Source organism: Anoplolepis gracilipes, chromosome 9, assembly GCF_047496725.1.
Source record: "Anoplolepis gracilipes chromosome 9, ASM4749672v1, whole genome shotgun sequence".
Lineage (NCBI taxonomy): Eukaryota > Metazoa > Arthropoda > Insecta > Hymenoptera > Formicidae > Anoplolepis > Anoplolepis gracilipes.
In genome coordinates, this window is record NC_132978.1 from 13,642,831 (window position 1) to 13,662,974 (window position 20,144).

General features: G+C 31.0%; 3 protein-coding genes across 7 annotated transcripts; 2 read left to right on the forward strand and 1 right to left on the reverse strand.

Annotated features, from left to right (window-relative positions):
- The first annotated feature begins 231 nt into the window (after nt 1-231).
- On the forward strand, nt 232-10,671 carry LOC140669310 (transmembrane protein 135). 3 transcript variants are annotated; one of them, XM_072899025.1, is made up of 9 exons: nt 232-352; nt 7,625-7,755; nt 8,275-8,401; nt 8,471-8,625; nt 8,733-8,982; nt 9,057-9,224; nt 9,350-9,490; nt 9,624-9,790; nt 9,923-10,671. In XM_072899025.1, the coding sequence occupies exons 2-9, from the start codon at nt 7,637-7,639 to the stop codon at nt 10,035-10,037; spliced, it is 1,242 nt and encodes a 413-aa protein (XP_072755126.1). In that variant the 5' UTR covers nt 232-352; nt 7,625-7,636; the 3' UTR covers nt 10,038-10,671. The 3 variants fall into 3 exon arrangements, with proteins under 3 accessions (XP_072755126.1, XP_072755124.1, XP_072755125.1); XM_072899023.1 differs by lacking the exon at nt 232-352 and adding an exon at nt 3,785-4,678; XM_072899024.1 differs by lacking the exon at nt 232-352 and adding an exon at nt 7,494-7,541.
- Nucleotides 8,270-13,552, reverse strand: LOC140669309 (uncharacterized). 2 transcript variants are annotated; one of them, XM_072899021.1, is made up of 6 exons: nt 13,326-13,552; nt 13,149-13,241; nt 12,734-13,067; nt 12,465-12,655; nt 11,319-12,328; nt 8,270-11,234 (listed from the first exon to the last, which is right to left on the reverse strand). In XM_072899021.1, exons 1-6 carry the CDS (start codon nt 13,370-13,372, stop codon nt 10,933-10,935), a joined length of 1,977 nt encoding a protein of 658 aa, XP_072755122.1. In that variant the 5' UTR covers nt 13,373-13,552; the 3' UTR covers nt 8,270-10,932. The 2 variants fall into 2 exon arrangements, with proteins under 2 accessions (XP_072755122.1, XP_072755123.1); XM_072899022.1 differs by lacking the exon at nt 13,326-13,552 and having other exon boundaries at nt 12,734-12,888; nt 12,963-13,067.
- Nucleotides 13,553-14,108: 556 nt separating this feature from the next.
- On the forward strand, nt 14,109-19,735 carry Iru (E3 ubiquitin-protein ligase Iruka). 2 transcript variants are annotated; one of them, XM_072898727.1, is made up of 9 exons: nt 14,109-14,260; nt 15,735-15,866; nt 15,953-16,137; nt 16,752-16,874; nt 17,363-17,535; nt 17,856-17,971; nt 18,077-18,204; nt 18,784-18,884; nt 19,352-19,735. In XM_072898727.1, the coding sequence occupies exons 1-8, from the start codon at nt 14,177-14,179 to the stop codon at nt 18,860-18,862; spliced, it is 1,020 nt and encodes a 339-aa protein (XP_072754828.1). In that variant the 5' UTR covers nt 14,109-14,176; the 3' UTR covers nt 18,863-18,884; nt 19,352-19,735. The 2 variants fall into 2 exon arrangements, with proteins under 2 accessions (XP_072754828.1, XP_072754829.1); XM_072898728.1 differs by having other exon boundaries at nt 17,375-17,535.
- The last annotated feature ends 409 nt before the right edge of the window (nt 19,736-20,144 follow it).

Here is a 20,144-nt window from a genome sequence, read left to right on the forward strand (position 1 = left end):
ATATTAATCCTTTTTTGAATGCGTCGCTCAACTAATTGCTCGGGGAAACAATTATTACGCAACGTTTTGTCAAAAAGAGAGAAATAGCGGAAATGTTTTTTATCAAGAAATTTAACAACACAATTAACCTGCAAAAAGACACTCTGAAAATCTAAATAATATTTACGACAAGATAAAAAAGGTCGTTTAAAATGTTTTTTAAAAATTGACAGTTTAGTTTTAAGATTCGTTCTGACAAGACGTGTTTCTTTACTGTGTTAGTTTTATCTTATTAATATCTCACATCAGCGAAACGTTTAATTGTTTTTCACGTTTACAACGCGTTATTTTACATCTTTTGGTTTATTTGAATGTACGTACTAATTAATTTTGTCTTTAATCGATTTTATTACATTTATTGTCTGCACTTAATTTATTATTAATTTGTATTCATTTGTACCTATTGTCTTTTTAGTGACACTTGAAAAGGACCACAATCAGATGGTCGAAACGTCGTATGATTAAATAAAGAATTTTTAGCTAGTTTGGTCGTTTTAATTATACTGTTGGAATTTATATTTTGTTTTATTATCATTTTTGTAAAAAATCTATTTTGATAGGAGAGAGATTCCATTTTTGTTTCCAATATATATGTTTTGAACATAACATACATTTTGTTTATAAAGATTTTACATTTTGTTTGTAAAGAATTTTAAATACATTTATTTATTCTTGATTTTCAGTACTTTTTTATATTACTTATTTTGATTAAAAAGATATATATACATGTGTATATACTTATTATGTATTTAGCGCTTGTCTTTTTATTTTTGATGTTTTTTTTCAGCGGATTTCACATATTTTTGTACAGAAAAATAAATATCTCTGATATAATTGTTTAATTTATTTTAATAAAAAAAATAAATAACTCTAAAATTATCCAATTTTATAACTGAAAAAGCTGATCATTGTAGTAAATAGTAACAGTATAATGCTCACGTTTTTCTTTTATATACATTTAACGCTATCACGTTTCTTGCGATAAATACTCCTAAAAGTCTCAATCAGCGATACAAATAACATTTAAAAAAATAATGCTTTTAATTGTGTGCATGCGTGCGTCCTAACATGAATGTAGATGTGACAGTGTCGGTGTGTCGGAGTATGGTAGTAGTGAGTGTAATAGTATAAATGTGAATGTGGCAATGTGGACATGGCGCGTGGACAGTACTGATTATGAGTGCAACATCTAGCGGCATATGCCTGAAATCTATATGCACTAAGGCATCTTGCAAAGAAAAATATCCGAACAACACAAATCAGTCAGAAATAATACGTACTAAAGTGTATATCTTTGCAATGGGTGCATTATTCATCAATTGTCATAATCGTGATATCAATGTATTCAGAAAATTTCAATAATTCTCTGGTACAAGCTTTTTTAAATTGCTTTAATTAATAGAAAATGATTAACAACATAGAGAGAATAATTCCCTTAGATTTAATAAAATTTATGCTTGACATAGTTGAAAAAAAGCTATTTTTTTTTTTTTTCCTTTTTTTTTAAACAAATAAAATTATTTGACTTTGACAATAATACAGGGTGCTTTCGCAACATACAGATCAGTAAGTTGGGTTGCCTATCTGACGATCGGCAGGGGCATGTTTTACCGACCTCGCATAATCGAAAATTAATAAAATCAGGCGATCGATTACGTAATTTTTTCTTTGTGAAAAGTGAAAAAATTACATGATTGATACCTTAAATGCAAATCCGGTAATGAATGAGAAAACTGACATCGGCTTTTAACATACAGTATAATAGTAATATTTAATAATATGAATAAAATAACATACACATAGAAAATTTTACATTAAAAATAACTATGGTATGTATAGTAACTGTGGACTATTAAGAATATTCCAAGTTAAAATGCTATGTAAAACTGTAAAAATTGACGTAATTAATGTAAATTTTACGTAAATTACGTCAATTTTTACAGTTTTACACAGCATTTTAACTTGAAATGTTCTTAATAGTCCACAGTTACTACATACAATAGTAATTTTTAATATAAAATTTTCTCCGTATAGATAACACAATTCAAATATAATAACACAGATAAAATAAGAAATAAAATATAATAAATTTAAACAAAAAACATTTTATTTCTTATTTTATCTGTCTTATTATATTTGAATTGTGTTATCTACTTATTTTATTTATATTATTAAATATTACAATTATACTGTATGTTAAAAGCCGATTTCAGTTTCCTCATTCCCTACCGGATTTGCATTTAAGGTATCAATTATGTAATTTTTTCACTTTTTACAAAGAAAAAATTATATGATCGATTCTCTGATTTTATTAATTTTCGATTATGCGAGGTTGGTAAAGCATGCCCATGCTGATCGTTAGATAGGCAACCCAACTTACTGATCTGTATGTTGCAGAAACACGTTGTATAGAAAATTTTATGTGTTTGACATATACAGGGTGTTTTGAATGAATGCTCGGGAGCAGGTAGAGCGCATTAAACTGAACATAAAAGTCCTTTACCATTTTGCGATTTTTGCAATAATGATTGGGAAATTAATTTAAAAATATCGAGTAATTCGTGTTAGCACGTGCCGCGAAAAGCCAGCTCGCTGTTATGCGCATTTTAAATTATAGAACATCACGAAAGTATTGATTAAATACAATTGTATAATAGGTGTTTTGCAATACAAATGCAAATTTGCAAATCAATTCACAAGTGTCTTTTTTTTTTGATGTTCTATAATTTAAAATGCGCATAATAACTTAATAGTTAGATCTTGACGTAGCCTATAAGTACGCCCAGAGACTGATTATTAATAAAGAGCTTTATCTTTTTAATTCATTTTAATCTTTTACTGCTCGTGCTATCTGATGTCACCCTACAAATAAAAGTTTTTAAAAATTAGCCCGTATTCAGAACGCACTTATAAAGATGTTACCGCGTTCTGAATACGGGCCATTATTCCTATATGTAAAAAATATATTATAAATTTGTCTAATTTACAAGTGCCCAATTTTAAATGCAATAAAACACAGAAGATTTTATTCTCTTTCTTTCTTTTCATCTTTATTAGCTTTCTGCTCCACACATAAAAGTAACACCGTCTAAAAATGGAATAATCATATACATATATATGTAAGTGTGTAATTTACATGACATTTTGTCACTAGAAAAAAATTAGTAGCAGTTAATAATATAATGGTTATTTGCTATAATATAACTTATTATTAGGATGCTTATATATGCGTAAATATAATCGAAGTAAAATCGCTTCTATGCTGTCTTGCTTGTATAATCTTTTATATAATTTCTATGATAATCTTTTATATACATACATAATATAAAGTGCAGAGAGAGAGAGAGAGAGAGAGAGAGAGAGAGAGAGAGAGAGAGAAAGAGAAAGTTGAGAAAAGACTAGACTTGTCATGACATCGTTACGTATTTCATACATAAATATACACCATAGGGTCGCAGTACAGACTCTTGCACAACGTATATAATGCATATACGTAAAGAAGCTGATTGGTATATAAATACATGCACAAGGAATTCAACCAATCGAATTCCTTGTGTATATGCGTTATACAAGAGACTGTGCTCCGGTCCATAAGGCGAGAGCACACAACACAGACTCCTAACGCATAATAGAATCAACCAATCAGAGTCCTCCATTTCTCTCCCCAAGATGGGAATGAAAAACTTTGATTGGTCAGTGGTCAGGTTAGGTGCATGAGCAAGCAGTGAGTAAAGTGCGACGTGATGCGGTGCTATTTCGCTATTTGCCGGCCGTCAGCCGTCACTGTCGTCAGTCGTCAGTTGTCAGTCGTCAGTCGTCAGTCATCGGCGATTGACGGTCACGCGTAGCGGTATGGAAGTCGGTAGTCTCTCGTGATCGCTCTACTTAACGTGACCTTGCATTTTGCAGTTTACATCGATTATATTTATCAAAGTCTGGCCGAAAATCTCAGCTCGGTGCTAGCTTGTGCTATTGTGAAGTGTTACTTCTCTTTTTTTTTTCATCATCTTTTATTTTCCTCTTTTTCTTCTCCCCCCCCCCTCTCTCTCTCTCTCTCTCTCTCTCTCTCTCTCTCTCTCTCTCTCGCTCTCTCGCTCTCTTCCTCACATTTTTTTCTCGGTTGCGTTAACAATAAAATCATCGATCAGAATCGGGTCACGTAACCGCACATATCTGCTCGTATCTCTTCGACAAAGAGGGAAAAGGATGATAACAATACTAATACAATGCGACCTTCTGTGTGTCAAATCTAATCTCGCTGCTTCTTGTTGCGTGTGACTTGGCGCGAGATACGACGTGTCTCTTGATCTTCTGATTGACACTTTAGCTAGCTAGCTGCCTAGCATACGGTGTGACAAGTAGAGAGGTCACGCTTCTCTTCTGTTGTAAATGTACCACTTGTCGCACCGCCAATAATTGTAGCATCACGTGGCGAGTTATACATACTATTTCGTCATAGTCATCGTCATTGTGTTGTGACGATCAGTTAACAATGCCCGCACGACTCAGCAAGTTATCGATCGATACGTCCTGCATGGATTATGCACACCCATGGACGGACTCTTGCGTTAGCGCGACCACTGGTCTCGGTTTGCACACTTTACAGGAATCCTTCAAGATATACACCACTGTCTATATAGTACGTGCATTTCATTGCGCATTATTTTCTTACATTAGAATTAGAATATCATGTGTCGGGTGTATTTATTATTGAACAATTATAAATTTTATTATATTCATTTTATTAAATTATTATAATTATTATTTTTCTTTATTTTTTTTTGTGCCATTTTTGCATTAATTGATCGTTTGCATTGATATTTACATTACATTTGAATATTTACATATGTTTGTATCTAATGTGTAAGTTGATTATTTTATACGTATATTATGTACACGTGTATATTCTCTTTGATGGATGAGTACAGACATAAAGATGCACATTTTCTTTATATTGTTAATGTATATATTCCTATATTTTATGGGATCGTTACTTTAAGCAGGTGCACTGGCAAAACAATGTCAGTGCGCTTGCACCTCCATTGGTACACGTGTACCGAGGCATGGGGGAATGTCCGACGAGTGATGCACTTATAGTAGTGCAGAGCATGTATGTATGTATGTACGTATGTACGTATGTACGTATGTACGTATGTACGTATGTATGTATGTACGTATGTACGTATGTACGTATGTATGTATGTATGTACGTATGTACGTATGTATGTATGTATGTATGTACGTATGTACGTATGTGTGTGTGTGTGTGTGTGTATGTACGCGTGTGTGTGTGTGTGTGTGTGTGTGTGTGTGTGTGTGTGTGTGTGTGTGTGTGTGCGTGCGTGCGTGCGTGCGTGCGTGCGTGCGTGCGTGCGTGCGTGCGTGCGTGCGTGCGTGCGTGCGTGCGTGCGTGCGTGCGTGCGTGCGTGCGTGCGTGCGTGCGTGCGTGCGTGCGTGCGTGCGTGCGTGTGCGTGTGCGTGTGCGTGTGCGTGTGCGTGTGCGTGTGCGTGCGCGTGCGCGTGTGCGTGTGCGCGTGTGTGTGTGTGTGTGTGTGTGTGTGTGTGTGTGTGTGTGTGTGTGTGTGTATGTGCATACATACGTATGCACATGTTCTAAATACACAAATTTCACGTTAATACACACGTCCTATATTCGGCACATTTAAGATGTGATTATGGTTTATGGTCGCGTCACAACTTAATACACGATATTTTAAACGCAATTATTTAAAGAGTATCAAGAGATGTAAAACTACGGGAGAACGATAACTTGCTTTTTTGTATTTTCACAAAGCTGCAGTCAAGATTGCGTCACGAATTCTTCGAAACATCATTCTATCTTTGCTCTATGTTCTATGAGAATAAGAACAGAGTTTACATATACATAAAAGTAACATTTAAAAAACTCTTATTTTACATTAAATTATATAATATTAATACTAGCTATTAATTATATATTAAATATATTAATACTAGATATTAGTACTAGATTTATACAAATTATGAAAATGTATTCATATTCTTAAATATTTTACGATGGATCGCAGAAGATAGAAAACTACATCTTTGCATCTAATTATGTTTTTATTCTAAATGTTGAGCGTGAATAAAATGCACGGTAATATTTAAACGTATATGGCAATCTATCGCAGATGTTTTCAATACATTTTTCAAGTTATAGCTTAAGTATATCTTACATCTACTTACGGAAAAAAAAATAATTTAATTATTGTAATTATTATTAATTTTTTTTTTGTTTTTTTTTTTTTATTTCGTAGCGCAGTCTCGACCGCAGTAAGACCAAAGTATTACAAGTATATATGTATAAAGTATGTTAGATTCGCCTTTTCTTTATTTTTCTACTTGAGTCAATTTCGTCGTTAATTTTTATGATGTCCTGAAAACCTTATTTACGCAAAAACTTATATATACTCTATATACGATAACATTTTTTAATTTATTTTTTTCTCTCTTTTATATTTATTTTATGTAAATATTTTTAAAAAATATTGAAGAAAATATATACAAATCAGATTTTTTAAGTATTTAAATATGTATAAAATTAAGGGAAAAAGAAAAAGTATTTTTTGAATTTACGTTACATAGTGAGAGATATTTACCTAAATTACGTGAATTTTAATAATTTTAACTTTTAAATATTAATTCTTAATATTACGTAATTAAATATCATGTTATATCTTTCATTTATTCATACACGTGTACTATCCGTAAAAAATTTATGAGATTTTGTCTTGTAAATAATGTATTTGTGTAGATAAACAATTATTAACATTTGACATGTCAGAGATCGAAATATGTATATCATGACATGCAGTTTTACACGGGCATCATTTATTTTTGCTGGCGTTAAGCTAATAATGAGTATACATACATTATAGCGAACGAACAGCGAATCGCGAATGTTCGGACATTCATAAGTTGTTTGTTCCTTTTCTTGATTATACCGAATATTGTTATAGCATTCGACCAGATTCGATGTTCGCTACAGTAAATTGAGATTTTACTACAATGCATAAAAAAAGTAATTAGAATGGAAACGTAAGCGTTCGCTGTTTGTTCGTTAGGTGTATACTCGGCTTTAATTTAACCATTGGATATTTGCATTGCGCTTATTATCAGTATCGGTTATCAGTATCAGTATCAGTGTTACCAGCCATTTATCGAGCATCGTTTTTGTAATCTACTCTTACAAACACATATATAACAATAGTATGCAAGTTTTTGCGATGAAGCTTATCTATGCGGATTGCAATGCGAATAAAATAAATTCGACAAATTTAACTGTTTTTTATTTCGGTGTTTTTTGAATTCAACATTTTCATTAAATAAAAGTATATAGATTAGGTTATCGAATATTTATGAATAAATATAGTCCTGCTTTCTCTTTTTCATAAATTTCTTTTTAATTTTATCGATATTTTTATATCAGAGAATTTTTCCCACAATCTTTTCATCGCAGTATGCAACTTGTGTGATAAAATGTATTACAAATACAATTTTAGTATAACATATATTTATTAAATTTTTACTCTCTTGATACTGACTTTTATTTTTACTATTCCAGATTGCATTTTTAATGAAAAGAAAGGTACCATCAAAAAGAGACATTAAGAAAACTGTATTAGCCATTCTCCAATCTACAGCATTTCTTGCATGGAGTGGTTTTTCTTATTCATTGTTTATTTGTTTATTAAGGTGAGAAATATTAAATATTAAATATATATAAAAAATTTATTTATTGCATATTATTTAATGAATTTAAAATGTCTGAAAAAGTTTAATTTGTGCGAAATGTCATATATATCATATATATATTTTATAAGGGGAGGAAGTACTTTGTAATCTTCTTTTACAGTCGGACCTCTTATCCTACGACATTTTCGGTTCAGAATCTTCCCCTTAAACCTTTGATCATACGACAAAAATTTGAGAGTGCGGGTATAATTCCCCTTTCGCGGTCGTAGCATGAAAGGATTTTTTATCGTAGGATAAGGGATTTCATAGCATAAGGGGGTCGTAGGATAAGAGGTCCGACTGTATAAGTTACAGGATATATCAACATTAATATATAAATATATATATATATATTGATATATCTGAATAAATTAATATAATGATAAAGTGTATTAAATAAGAATCAATACATTTAATTTATAAATACACTTAACATGCGAGTAATAATGAAAAGTATATGATATATTATAATTATTTTAGGCAAATACTGGGGCGTTTCTATTTACCGACTGTATCTTTCCTTCCGTCCTTTTTATCTAGTTTATCTGCCATTGTCATAGAAAGATCTTCAAGGCGTACATTATTGTGTCTCTATGTGTCAAACATTGTAAGTAGACGGTCAAACTTTGTGACAATTAAACAGCGAATGGATATTTTCAATATGATTTTCTCTCAGGCAACAGAAACGCTCTTTAGAATGGGTGTGTGGAGAGGATATTTTTCGCCTATTCCAAAAGGAGAGGTCTACATCTTTGCTGTAAGCGTAGCTGTGTTACTGTACTTTTTTCGTTCAAAAATAAATAAGCAGGATCAAATATATAAAATACTTAGGTATTAAGATTTATATTTTACCCATTTGTATACACTATATCGTTTTTTCGTAATATAAATTTAATGCATCTGTTTGGGGAAAAAAAAAAAAAAAAAAAAAAAAACAGGATAATTGTTGGACGATACGAAGAGGCTGAATGTTTTACCAGAAGAAAATTACATTTTGAATCCTCCAAAAATAATGAAATTGGCGATGCAGATAACGACAGAAATGTACAAAGGAACTCTCAAAACTATAGATTTAGTGTTTTACAAAAATCTTTTGAAGCATACAAATATATCATTAATATCTTAAAAGCACAGAGTAAACATGGTTCGTGTCCACATACTTATAGCTGCGCACACTACATTCTAATGGTAAGATTAATGATATAGAAATATTTTTTAAGTACATTCTTCGAGATTTATTTTTCGTATCTTTCTATTCAAAGGATAGTGCAAGAATCTTCAGTTATGGTGTTTGCGGCCAAATAGCGCTTAAATTAATTTTCCAATTTAAAAGATTATTTCAGAAGCCAAAATTATTAAGGAAGACCATTTTTCAAAAAGAAAATCTAAATCTAGCTATGTTCCTTGGAGGATTTGCCGGCCTTTATAGGGTATATATTTTGCTCTGTGTACTTCTATGCGAAACATGAAAAATCATTAAATAATATTAACAACAAATTCTAACAAATATCTGTACATGTAATTATTTTCGCTTTTTTCTTCTCTTTGTACATAGCTAATGTCATGCTTCTTAAGAAGAACTTTCCATAAAGATTCACACACTTATGCTATTCCTGCTGGACTTGTCGCAAGCATAACATTTATGGCATATCCCAATACTACTGTGGCCTTATATTTCATGTGGAAGGCATTACAGGTATATTATTATTATTATTATTATTATTATTATTATTATTGTTATTATTATTACTTTTCTTTGTATACTGTTTCCATCAATATCAATTCATGAATGAATCATTTGTAATATCATCTCCTTTGCTTTGCTTTAGCTATTATGGAATGATGTGGCAGAAAATGAAAAAGTACCAGAAATAAAATGGTTCGTGATCTTTTTATATTGCTTTAGCACAGCCACTCTCTTTCACGCAGCTATAATAGAACCACAAAATTTAAGATCATCTTATTGGAGATTCCTTTACAATGTGTCTGGTGGAAGGTAAGTCTTGTATGATACGACACATCATAAAAGAGAGTTTGCATATATATCATATGTGTGTTATACATATATGTATATTATTTTATTTGAAATCCGTTCTGATCCTATCCTCATTTTGTACGTTGATTTTAGAATAGCGGCGATGTCTCGGATACCTTTAAATATGTTTGGTTTAGAGACCAACAAGAATTTGCAAGAAGTGCTCAGAAAAACAAAGACAACAGATCAAATTAATTTCTCTTTCTAAAGTGTCGAGCACAAATGTAAAAAGTGACAATATGTGTGTGTGTGTGCGCGCGCACATACACACATACACACATCTTGGGTTTTATTTTCTTCAAAAACATAATTTTTCAGAACCAAAGACAACAGAAAGATATATATATATACACATACATACATTATATTAAATGGATATGCGTTACTTGAATTTACACTTAATTATGAGTGATAAAACTCTATATTCTGTATAAGCTGTGAAATATGAAGAAATGTATATTTTAAAATACGGTAATTTAAAAATAAAAATATATATATTTTTTTTAATTTTTAGATCTAATTTAAAGTAATGGTGCTTGGATGTTGTGATATTAAAGGAACTTAATACTTTTATATATAAAGAGAAAAGGAAAATAACTATTGTAACTCTCCTAATGTATTTAAATGTATAGTGTGTGGTGATAATATAAATCAGGAAAATATGTGAATGATATAGTTGTGCATGGGTGCCCATATAGCACAGAAAGGCCAAAAGACATCTTAAAGATATCTAAAAGATAATGAGACACCTAAATCGTCTTTTAATTGTGTCTTTGAGGGACATGTGTTGTCTGGGTGTGATTATTATATCAATGTCAATAATAAATGTGTTCACATAGCAAGAGAGAAAACTTTCTTTTACTTTCATTTCTGCAATATATTATAAAACAATTATTATTTTATATTTACTGCGTACTTCATATTTATCATTTATATATTTATATTTATAATGTAACCGTTTTTTTTTTCTTTTTTTTTTTTCCCACAGAGGGATGTGTGGATTTATATATTTTTTTAATCAATTTTATTATAAATACATAGTTATTTGTTGGAATACAAGCCATTTGTGATAAACGATAATATTCTATATAATAATAAAATACCTATGCGTTTACATTTGTTTTTTTAGCGATTTCCAATGCTCTATTCATTATTAAATCTGTGATATTTTTGTCACGTTTTCTCTCTATCTTTTTCTTTTTTCGCAATACGTTTTCCCACTTAATATGACTTTGCGTTTTCAAATTTTTACGATGTACAATACCAGCAATTATTTGTGAGTCTAGGATTGAAACTGAATGTTTTGACGGATTTACTTTAAGTGGTTCTAAACTCTTTAACGAATCCATCTGCCATGGCAATAATCCAATAGGACACTCGGCCCATTGATAAGAGAGAAGAGTATCTAGAAACAAGATAAAAAAATATTTAATATTATTGATCTTCTAAATTAGTGCATAAAAAAAAACTTATTCGTATATAAACGTACCAGGTGCTGGCTTCCAATGTAAATTGCGAATTATTTGATCGGTTAATAAGTAAGCAGTTTTCTTTTTAGTCGTACGTTGTTTCTTGTATATTTTTACTTTATTTTTTGTTGAACTTGTATCAAAATCTTCAACGGTAAATATTTTTTCTTCATAGATATAATTGTTGCTGTCTTCATCATACTTTTGGAATGTATAAATTTTAAGTAAATTTAACAAATGTTTTTTTGCCTGCACATTTATTTTCGATGAAACAAACTTTAAAACTGGTTCTATCAACCTTGCAGAGAATTCATTTACATGTAATAAAAGTTTTGATACAAAATTTATATCAATAAGAAAATGCGGTATGGTACTCGTAATATCTAACCATAAGACATTCCGCAAATATGGATGATTATGATGTACGAGCTCTTTGAGATGTTGACTTAGAGATATTTTTGAAGCTAGTTTTGTGCTCTTTGTTGTTTGCTTACATTCCAAAGTACGAGAAATATTTTGAGCCAAATCTAGTTGAATAAAGCTATAAACAATAGAGATTATCCATAAAGTAGCGAGAATTCTTTTTTCCTTGCTTTCTTGTTCTTGATTTATAATACTTAGCAGCTTAAATATCAATACGTCTAATATTTTTTTGTTATGCAGCAAGAAAATGATATCTTTCCAAAATTGAAGTATACCGGGCGGTAAAATCTTTCTTTTTAAGTCAATATTTTTTCTTCCTTTTTGTTGAAAAATTTGCAGAACATCTGAATTTGGTAGAAAAGCTTCATTCTTCAGTAATACATTGCAAATTATGTCACTCTTCTTATGTATCGTGATTAAAGATTTGTTTTCAGTCAAATGCATAGATATCTCGGATAAAAGTAAAGCTTGTGCACCTTTCAAATTATATTCCTTATCGATCTTTATAGTTTTTCCATAAATGAATATGTATTTGTTTTCATCATTATCTGAAGTTTTATTGCAATATTGGGACGACATATACGTTCGTAAATCTTGCAATATTTCTCTATTAAAAAATTAATTCAAAGATAAAATCTTATCGATATATAATTGAATTCCATACTTTGTGAAATTATTGTCCAAAGGAAGAAAGTTATGACAATAAATTAACATCATTTAGTTTACAACAAAAATATACATACTGTAATTGTACCTCTGGTAAATTTGACACTAATTTATAACCAGCATCGATATATAAACTGACAGCTGTCCAAAGTTCGATTAAATCTGAAAAGGCCTGTATCTCTTCGAGTTCTTCCTTTTCTTTTACTACATTAGCTTTTTCCATATAACATTTTTCTATCGCACATGCCTCAGCTGCCCAATATTCATCCTTTAAAAAAAAAAATTAATATTTAGAAAGAGTACATATTATTATATAATACATTATATTCAAAACAGATAAACATACATGTAACCATTGGAGCAATATATTAATCGCTATTCTCAATACTCCAAGGGAAGGTAATTCATATCCATGAGCAGCTTGATGCCTTAAACTAACTATCCACTCTGGAATTTTTAGTTGTTTGGCAATCCGAAATAGAGATGTCTGTTTTGTATGCCCTATATTGCAAAAATGGTTCAAGAATCTCATGATAGTGGTAGAATACATTAAACTCAAATCATTTTCACAGTACATTGGCAGCTCGCCATTGTCAATTTTGGACGTCCATTCACGATCTCGAAGGCATACTTGCAAAATTGATAAAGTGCAGTCGACACCCACCGGTAGTTTCGGGATCCTGAAAAAAATTCCTTTCAGTATTCTTTTAAAAAGAGTTTCCTCTAATGAATTAAATAATGCGTAATCGCTGTAATTATACCTAGTTTTCCATGCTAAAAGCGCTTCGTATGCTTTCGTTTGTTCGATCACATCGTTGGAGTAAATTTGTCTGTACACCTCGTGCCATTCCGTTCTTGCAATATCAACAAAAGAAAATCATTATTTAATTTCGGTTATTTCTCGCATTTCATTAAAACTCATTTGAATTAGTACTTACAGAGAAAACCATGGCACTTGCTTTATATCATCGCGCTTTGCGGACATCTTTGCTTTACATCAATATTTATGCTTTACTTTTGAGCCTACTTTTAAAAGCTTGTTTCAATAAATTTCTCGTTCATTTATGTGGAACTTATGTGGTAAATACAATAAATTTTTTAAACTATTCTTGCCCGCAGAGTACACGTAAGACCGTCAGCCGTCAGGAGTTAGGAGATAGAGTAAAGTCACTATAATCTAGTGACTTTAAGAATAGCTTAGTTTACACCGAGCACTTGATACGCGTATTAAGTACTATACTAGCCAATCATAGTCAGTCTTCTAAAAAAATGGAATGGCTGTGATTGGCCAGTAGTATTTAGTACGCGTATCAAAATATGTCGGAGTAAACTAAGCCAATGATGTTTGTGTCGACTTGTGTCGCTAAATGGAAAGCATCCAATAGCTGTCGTAAGTCGGATGTCGGAGTAGTTGACCAATCACAGTTGACTTTAGAGAAGAATACTCGAATATGATTGGGCAACTCTTTCTATATCCGACTTACGACTCTATGTAGAACCAGCCTTATGGCTCTTGCACACTGAACGTGATAAGCAATGCGCGATGAGCAATATCCATAGGAAAGAAAGAGAGAGAAATATCTTTTGTCCGAAAAAATAGAACACTCATTGGATATCGCGCATCGCCCATCGCGTCCAGTGTGGGAGAGCCAATATCGTTGAGCCGAGTTGAGCCGAGCCGAGTCGAGCCGAGCCGAGCCGAGCCGAGCCGAGTTGAGCCGAATCAATTCAACTGTAATTACGACATTACGACTACTGATAACTAGAGAAGGTAAGGGACACGTTAAACATGGCGGAGGCCGTTGTGGACGGGAGTCCAATGTCCCGATTTTTTTGCCACAAATGCAGTGTCGAAATTGAGCGTTTGTTACCAGTAAGTACTTTGCAATGTATTTTGTAACGATTATTTACTTGTTGTATTGTTTTGACGCGTGTAAGTTCGTAAAAGCATTGTAAAAAGGATGGTTGCACCGAGAAACTGTCATTACGATGTCATGTGCGGAAAGTTCGTCTTCCACTTTATGTTCTTATGAAAAATAATATTTTGATCTATTTTTCGATCTTTTACGTCAAATAAATCAATTACTATCAAGTGCTATTTGCGTAAAAATTGTATTTTTCTCTTCCTACATCTTTTTTGTATAATAATATCTGCGAAATTTTGAAATTGTTTGACATGAATCATATTTGCGACAATCGTCTTACGAAACGATTCTTCTCTAAAAAGTATAATACGTTTATTCTACGATCATTACATATTTATTATTTGCGATAAAAACTTGGCGTTTGGATGAAATAATGTACTTTACTTAACCTTTAACTATTCTAAACGTGTTTACATTTGTTTGAAATTTAACTTTCAGTTTCAGCCAAATGTATATATGCATGATTCAATTATGTATTCTATATATAGAATTATTAAGGCGTAAAAATCATATAATAATTAAATAAAAAGTATATACAAGATTTGTATTTGAATCTACTAAATAAAAAAAAATTATATTTTGTGTGTATGTCAATTCTGTTGTATTTTTTTTTATATTTTTTGCATTTAAAATGTTTATTATCTTGTTATAGCTTCAGAGAAAGAAAGAAAGAGAGAGAGAGAGAGAAAGAGTTTACAAAGTCCACTCTATTTCTCTCTTCTGCAGTCTTTCTAAGACAATAAAATGAGCTATTTCATGTTCTTATTGTTATTATTACTACTACAACTACTACTACTACTGCTACTGCTACTGCTACTGCTACTGCTACTGCTACTGCTACTGCTACTGCTACTATTACTACTGCTACTACTACTACTGCTACTACTACTACTGCTACTACTACTACTACTACTACTACTACTGCTACTACTACTACTACTGCTACTACTACTACTACTACTGCTAATACTACTGCTACTGCTACTACTACTACTGCTACTACTACTACTGCTACTACTACTACTGCTACTACTAGTACTGCTGCTACTACTACTACTACTACTGCTACTACTACGACTAATATCATTATTATTACTACTACTGCTGCTACTACTATTATTACTATATAAAACATTAATGCAACAAAAAATACATTTATTTATTTAGTACATATGATTAAATTTACAATTGTTTAACTTAAATATAAATATATATAAATGTGTACACACATCCATGTTTAAATATACTTTATATATTTCAGCTATACAGTTGTAAATTTAATCACATGTATTAAACACACACACACACACACACACACACACACACACACACACATATTTAAACAATAAGTCTGTTAATCTTGCAACTTAAGATGTCATACAACATAGACTTGATGATGATTGATATTTTATTTTTAATTAGAACTACACGTGTCCACGATGTGCATGTGGTTTTATCGAAGAGCTGGAAAGTAGCAGCAATGAAGGTAGTTCAGGTATGGATGTGAATAGTGAAGATCTGAGCGATGTGGACGTCGATATCTTAGGATATAACGTGAGTAATCTAATTTAATTAAAAATTATTAATTTGTAGCAATTAAAAAATGCATAATTATTATTAATACTATCTACTTGATACAGTCTTCACAGCGCTCCGATCGTGATCGTGACATAATAGAAATGATAATGGGACTGTCGAATACATATACCAATCAACAATCAAGTACCAATCAACCATCGGGTGCAGGTAACAGAAACTATGTGCTTGGAAGTAGAAGAAGATCTAATTGGTCTCGCGCTCCTCAAGATGGACGTCGTACCAGTAGGTATGTCATATTTTTTTCCCATGCTATTGGACACTATTGGTATTACATTTTGCGATGCAATTTTAAATTTTCAGCAATAATTGATAAATAATTGACATATTTTTTGCTCGTTCAAATGTTTGATAGGACAAATGGAGTGTCTGTCTTTCTTTTTTTTATTTTTAGTACGGTAAAATGTAAAGTGTATATCATTCATTTGAATGTCATTATAGCATAGCTTTTACATCTTTTTTGTTATACAGACTCCAGAATGAAATTTTATTTTAGATTTTAATTCTTTTTATTATTATTATTGTTATTATTGTTGTTATTATTATTATTGTTGTTGTTGTTGTTGTTGTTGTTGTACGTACGTGGGTAAAGTTTTTTTGTTCTTTTTTTTTTTTTAACTACTGTACACAATATAATGACACAAACTGGGGAAGAACAACATTTAAAAAATAAGAATCAATAGTATTTCTTTTAACAATGTATGTGTGAAATATTTATTTCAATTATTATACGAGTTTTATAAATCAGTTTTAAGATGGTTTATCCGGCCGTCGAGACATTACATCCGCGTGTATGGCAAATTTTTAAGATAATAATTTTGATCTACTTTTTATTGACGATAGCAATCGTAGAAGACAAGAGAGCCTGCCGGTACCTATAGAGAATTTCATACAAGATTTTATCTTCAATCTGTCTGGAGCAGCAAGTTTAGGCAATTCTGTGGGACAAGATGCGCAGCCATCTGTGTAAGCTGTTTTATATGACAAATTATTACTCTAATTAAGTCATATAATTATATAACACATAAATTGGTATTATATTTCATGAGCATGAATAATATAGATAGATCAATGTTCTCTCACAATATGCTAATTTATATATTTTTCCGAGATATATCTCAATCAAACAAGTATAATTTATTCCATTTTAGTTATAATTTTTGGATATGTTATAATTGTAAGCTATAAAATATTTTATATTTATTATAAATATAAAATTTTCCTTAGAAATGTTTATTTCTATAACATTTTAATCTTCTTGCCTCTAACGTATATATCATATGTATCTTACGCATCTTCTAATCTCTGCACACAATTATTATTTTAATATGCTTGTTCAACAGTGTCAACCACACAGTATAAAAATTCAAAAAGTTTATTTATCCATGGGAGCACAAGTTATTAACAATTTTATTTAACCTTTAGTGTTACTAAAATAAAACAAAATAATGTAGATTCAATATTAGACTGTTCTTGGGAAATCCTGGAGATTATGTTTGGGGTCGCGACGGATTAGATGCTATTGTTACCCAATTATTGAATCAAATGGACGGTACCGGACCTCCACCTTTACCGCGCAAGCAGATTGATGAGATACCTACAACAGCTATATCGCAAAGCCAAGTTGGTTAGTATATCTAACAATATACATTAATATCTAGTTTGCAATATATATTCTTGCGATTTTTTCTTTTAGATCCTTATCAACCTGAAGAGCACAACATCAACATATACAATGTTCTAAGACCAAATTACGAAAAAAAATGGTTGATGAGGATCTAAAAAAAAAGTCTTTCCTAAGAGCTCTATTAACTTTTTGTGCCTTGAGCTTTTCTACAGAAGCATATTTTTCAACAACAGTACATTTGTTTTGCCTATACCTATATCATAATTTTTTTTAAATTTCTTAATTATTGAGCGATGTTTCTTCTTTTATTTTTTGTGCAGACTGTAAGCTACAATGTTCCGTTTGTTGGGAAGATTTCAAGCTATCGGAACCTGTTAGACAGCTGCCTTGTCAGCATGTTTATCATGCACCATGCATTATACCGTGGTTGGAATTAGTAAGATTCTTAATTTTATTAACGCGCGCGCGTGCACTTTTTACATTTTAATATAAACCTTGATAATTTGATCTTCTTTCTCTCATTTATCTTTTTATTTTCTAGCATGGAACTTGTCCCATTTGCAGACAAAATTTGGGAGATCAAAACTCAGTTGAAGCGAACCAAGATACCGGACCCAATTTGGCCGGATCTGCTGCATTAGCCGGATCGAGTTTTGCCGCTTTATTCAGGTAATTTCTTAGATGATATTTACAAATTTAGACTTTCTAAAACCGGTGTATTCAATCCTCAATGATGAAATTTTATAAATGTTTTTTCTTTTAAGCCAGACATTTTATTTGAGGCAAAAGTAAAATATATCTAATATGGATATTACATATTAATGTTTGATAAAAAAAACTATGGATTAATATCTAATACAATTGATCATTTTATCTATTCATATTTACTGTAATTCAAAATTATTGATTGAACGTTTAATTTTTCAAAATGAAATACAGTTATCTTAGAAGAATCTTAAACGGCATTTATTATTATAGTTTCTCGTTTCCCTGTTTTCTTTTCTATTTATAAAAAAAATTCTATTGGCCGCGCGAGCGTGTGTGTGCGTGCACGCGCGCGCGCACGCGTTTATATATATAGAAAAGAGAAAATAGAAAAAAAAGAGACAGGAAGCTGCATAAATAATTGTCGATTCTCTTAATATATGATATAAAAATATAATTATACTATTATATATGTGTGTGCGTGTGCGTGTGCGTGTGCGTATGCGTGTACATATATTTGTCACATTTACTTACATTTTATAGGGCAGCAAACGAAGCAAATCGAACAGGACAACCAATCAGTCGGACATCATCTTCATCATCATCTACTTCATCAGAATAGAGAGTTCTGAGCTTTTATTCAAGTGAGATTTGAGAACGATATTTTCTTTCTGTTACTCTATTTTATAATTTAGTCATTTCTTTTTATTATTTTCACACACTGACATTTGTTTGGCACATTTTTGCTTTTAACAAGACATATATTCTTTTATAAATATCTCTTAACAATATTTATTGTTAGTTTTAAACCATTATCACACCTAATTAATTGATATTGTTTTACTATAAAATGTTTAAAAGTTTGAAAAAAAATCAGTTTGTTTCACATCTTAGAAATTATATAACAAATAGACATCAGAGCTAAAATAGCACAATCATAGATCAGATTAGTATCAATTAGTATTTTAGTTTGTTACATTAAAATTAAATTGGGTACTTATAATTTTTAATAATTCAGTGATTTATATGCGGTTCAGTATCTGTAAATAACTTAATTAAATAACTCTTGAAATGTGTGCATTGACGAATTGTACATGCTATTATGTCTCAGGTAAAAAGAAAAGAGGGACTTTTACTTTATAATCTAATTCTGATAAAACACTGGAGGAGCAACCTACATGATTCTATTGATTAGGCTTTGCTTATACATGGACAGTTTCATTTCGAGTAGCGTCGATTCTAGCAAACTCGAAACAGATCTACACAGAAGATATGTACGTTATGACACTATGTGTGTGATACTTACATAAAAACATAATTTTTACATCGCCACGCGCGCGAGGCTCAGTAAAATCGATAACCTATGATATGACTTGTACAAATAAATTTAAAAATTTATAATTTAGAAACAAGCTAATAAATTCAAATGATAAACGCAGTGCGATAAACAGATATCGTGCATTTTTTAAACAAAGAAGCGCTTATATTACGTGAGCGCCTCTGCCCCCCTCTCTCCCCCTCTCTCCCCCCTCCCCCCTCTCTCTCTCTCTCTCTCTCTCTCTTTCTCTTTCTCTGAGAAATAAAACTACACTTAAATAATCGCATTAAAATGTAACATGAATTGACAACTTTAACAGAGTGCTTCAGAAAACTGTTGAAATTAATAATATAAAAGAATTATATATTATTTTGTCCCATTTCTTTATTCTGTACATATTATACTTAAAAAAAATTGTGAAAAATATAAAAAGAAAAGAGTATATTGACAATCATAATTACCTTCTCCATTTTTAAGTTTGACTGCCATAATATGTGTATATAACTTGACAGTTTCTATCTGAATCTCGATAATTAAAGATGCAAATATGTAACAAATAGATTCGTTCAGTTTTCTTATATATAAA

Coding starts and splice junctions, on each gene's coding strand:
- LOC140669310 (XM_072899023.1), top strand. CDS start 4,532: ATGCCCGCACGACTCAGCAAGTTATCGATCGATACGTCCTGCATGGAT. Junction 8,983..9,056: donor GCGCACACTACATTCTAATG/GTAAGATTAATG, acceptor TTCTATTCAAAG/GATAGTGCAAGAATCTTCAG. Junction 9,791..9,922: donor TACAATGTGTCTGGTGGAAG/GTAAGTCTTGTA, acceptor CGTTGATTTTAG/AATAGCGGCGATGTCTCGGA.
- LOC140669309 (XM_072899021.1), bottom strand. CDS start 13,372: ATGTCCGCAAAGCGCGATGATATAAAGCAAGTGCCATGGTTTTCTCT. Junction 13,068..13,148: donor CTTTTAGCATGGAAAACTAG/GTATAATTACAG, acceptor AATTTTTTTCAG/GATCCCGAAACTACCGGTGG. Junction 12,329..12,464: donor TTACCAGAGGTACAATTACA/GTATGTATATTT, acceptor ATTTTTTAATAG/AGAAATATTGCAAGATTTAC.
- Iru (XM_072898727.1), top strand. CDS start 14,177: ATGGCGGAGGCCGTTGTGGACGGGAGTCCAATGTCCCGATTTTTTTGC. Junction 16,138..16,751: donor GATGGACGTCGTACCAGTAG/GTATGTCATATT, acceptor TATTGACGATAG/CAATCGTAGAAGACAAGAGA. Junction 16,875..17,362: donor CAAGATGCGCAGCCATCTGT/GTAAGCTGTTTT, acceptor AAAATAATGTAG/ATTCAATATTAGACTGTTCT.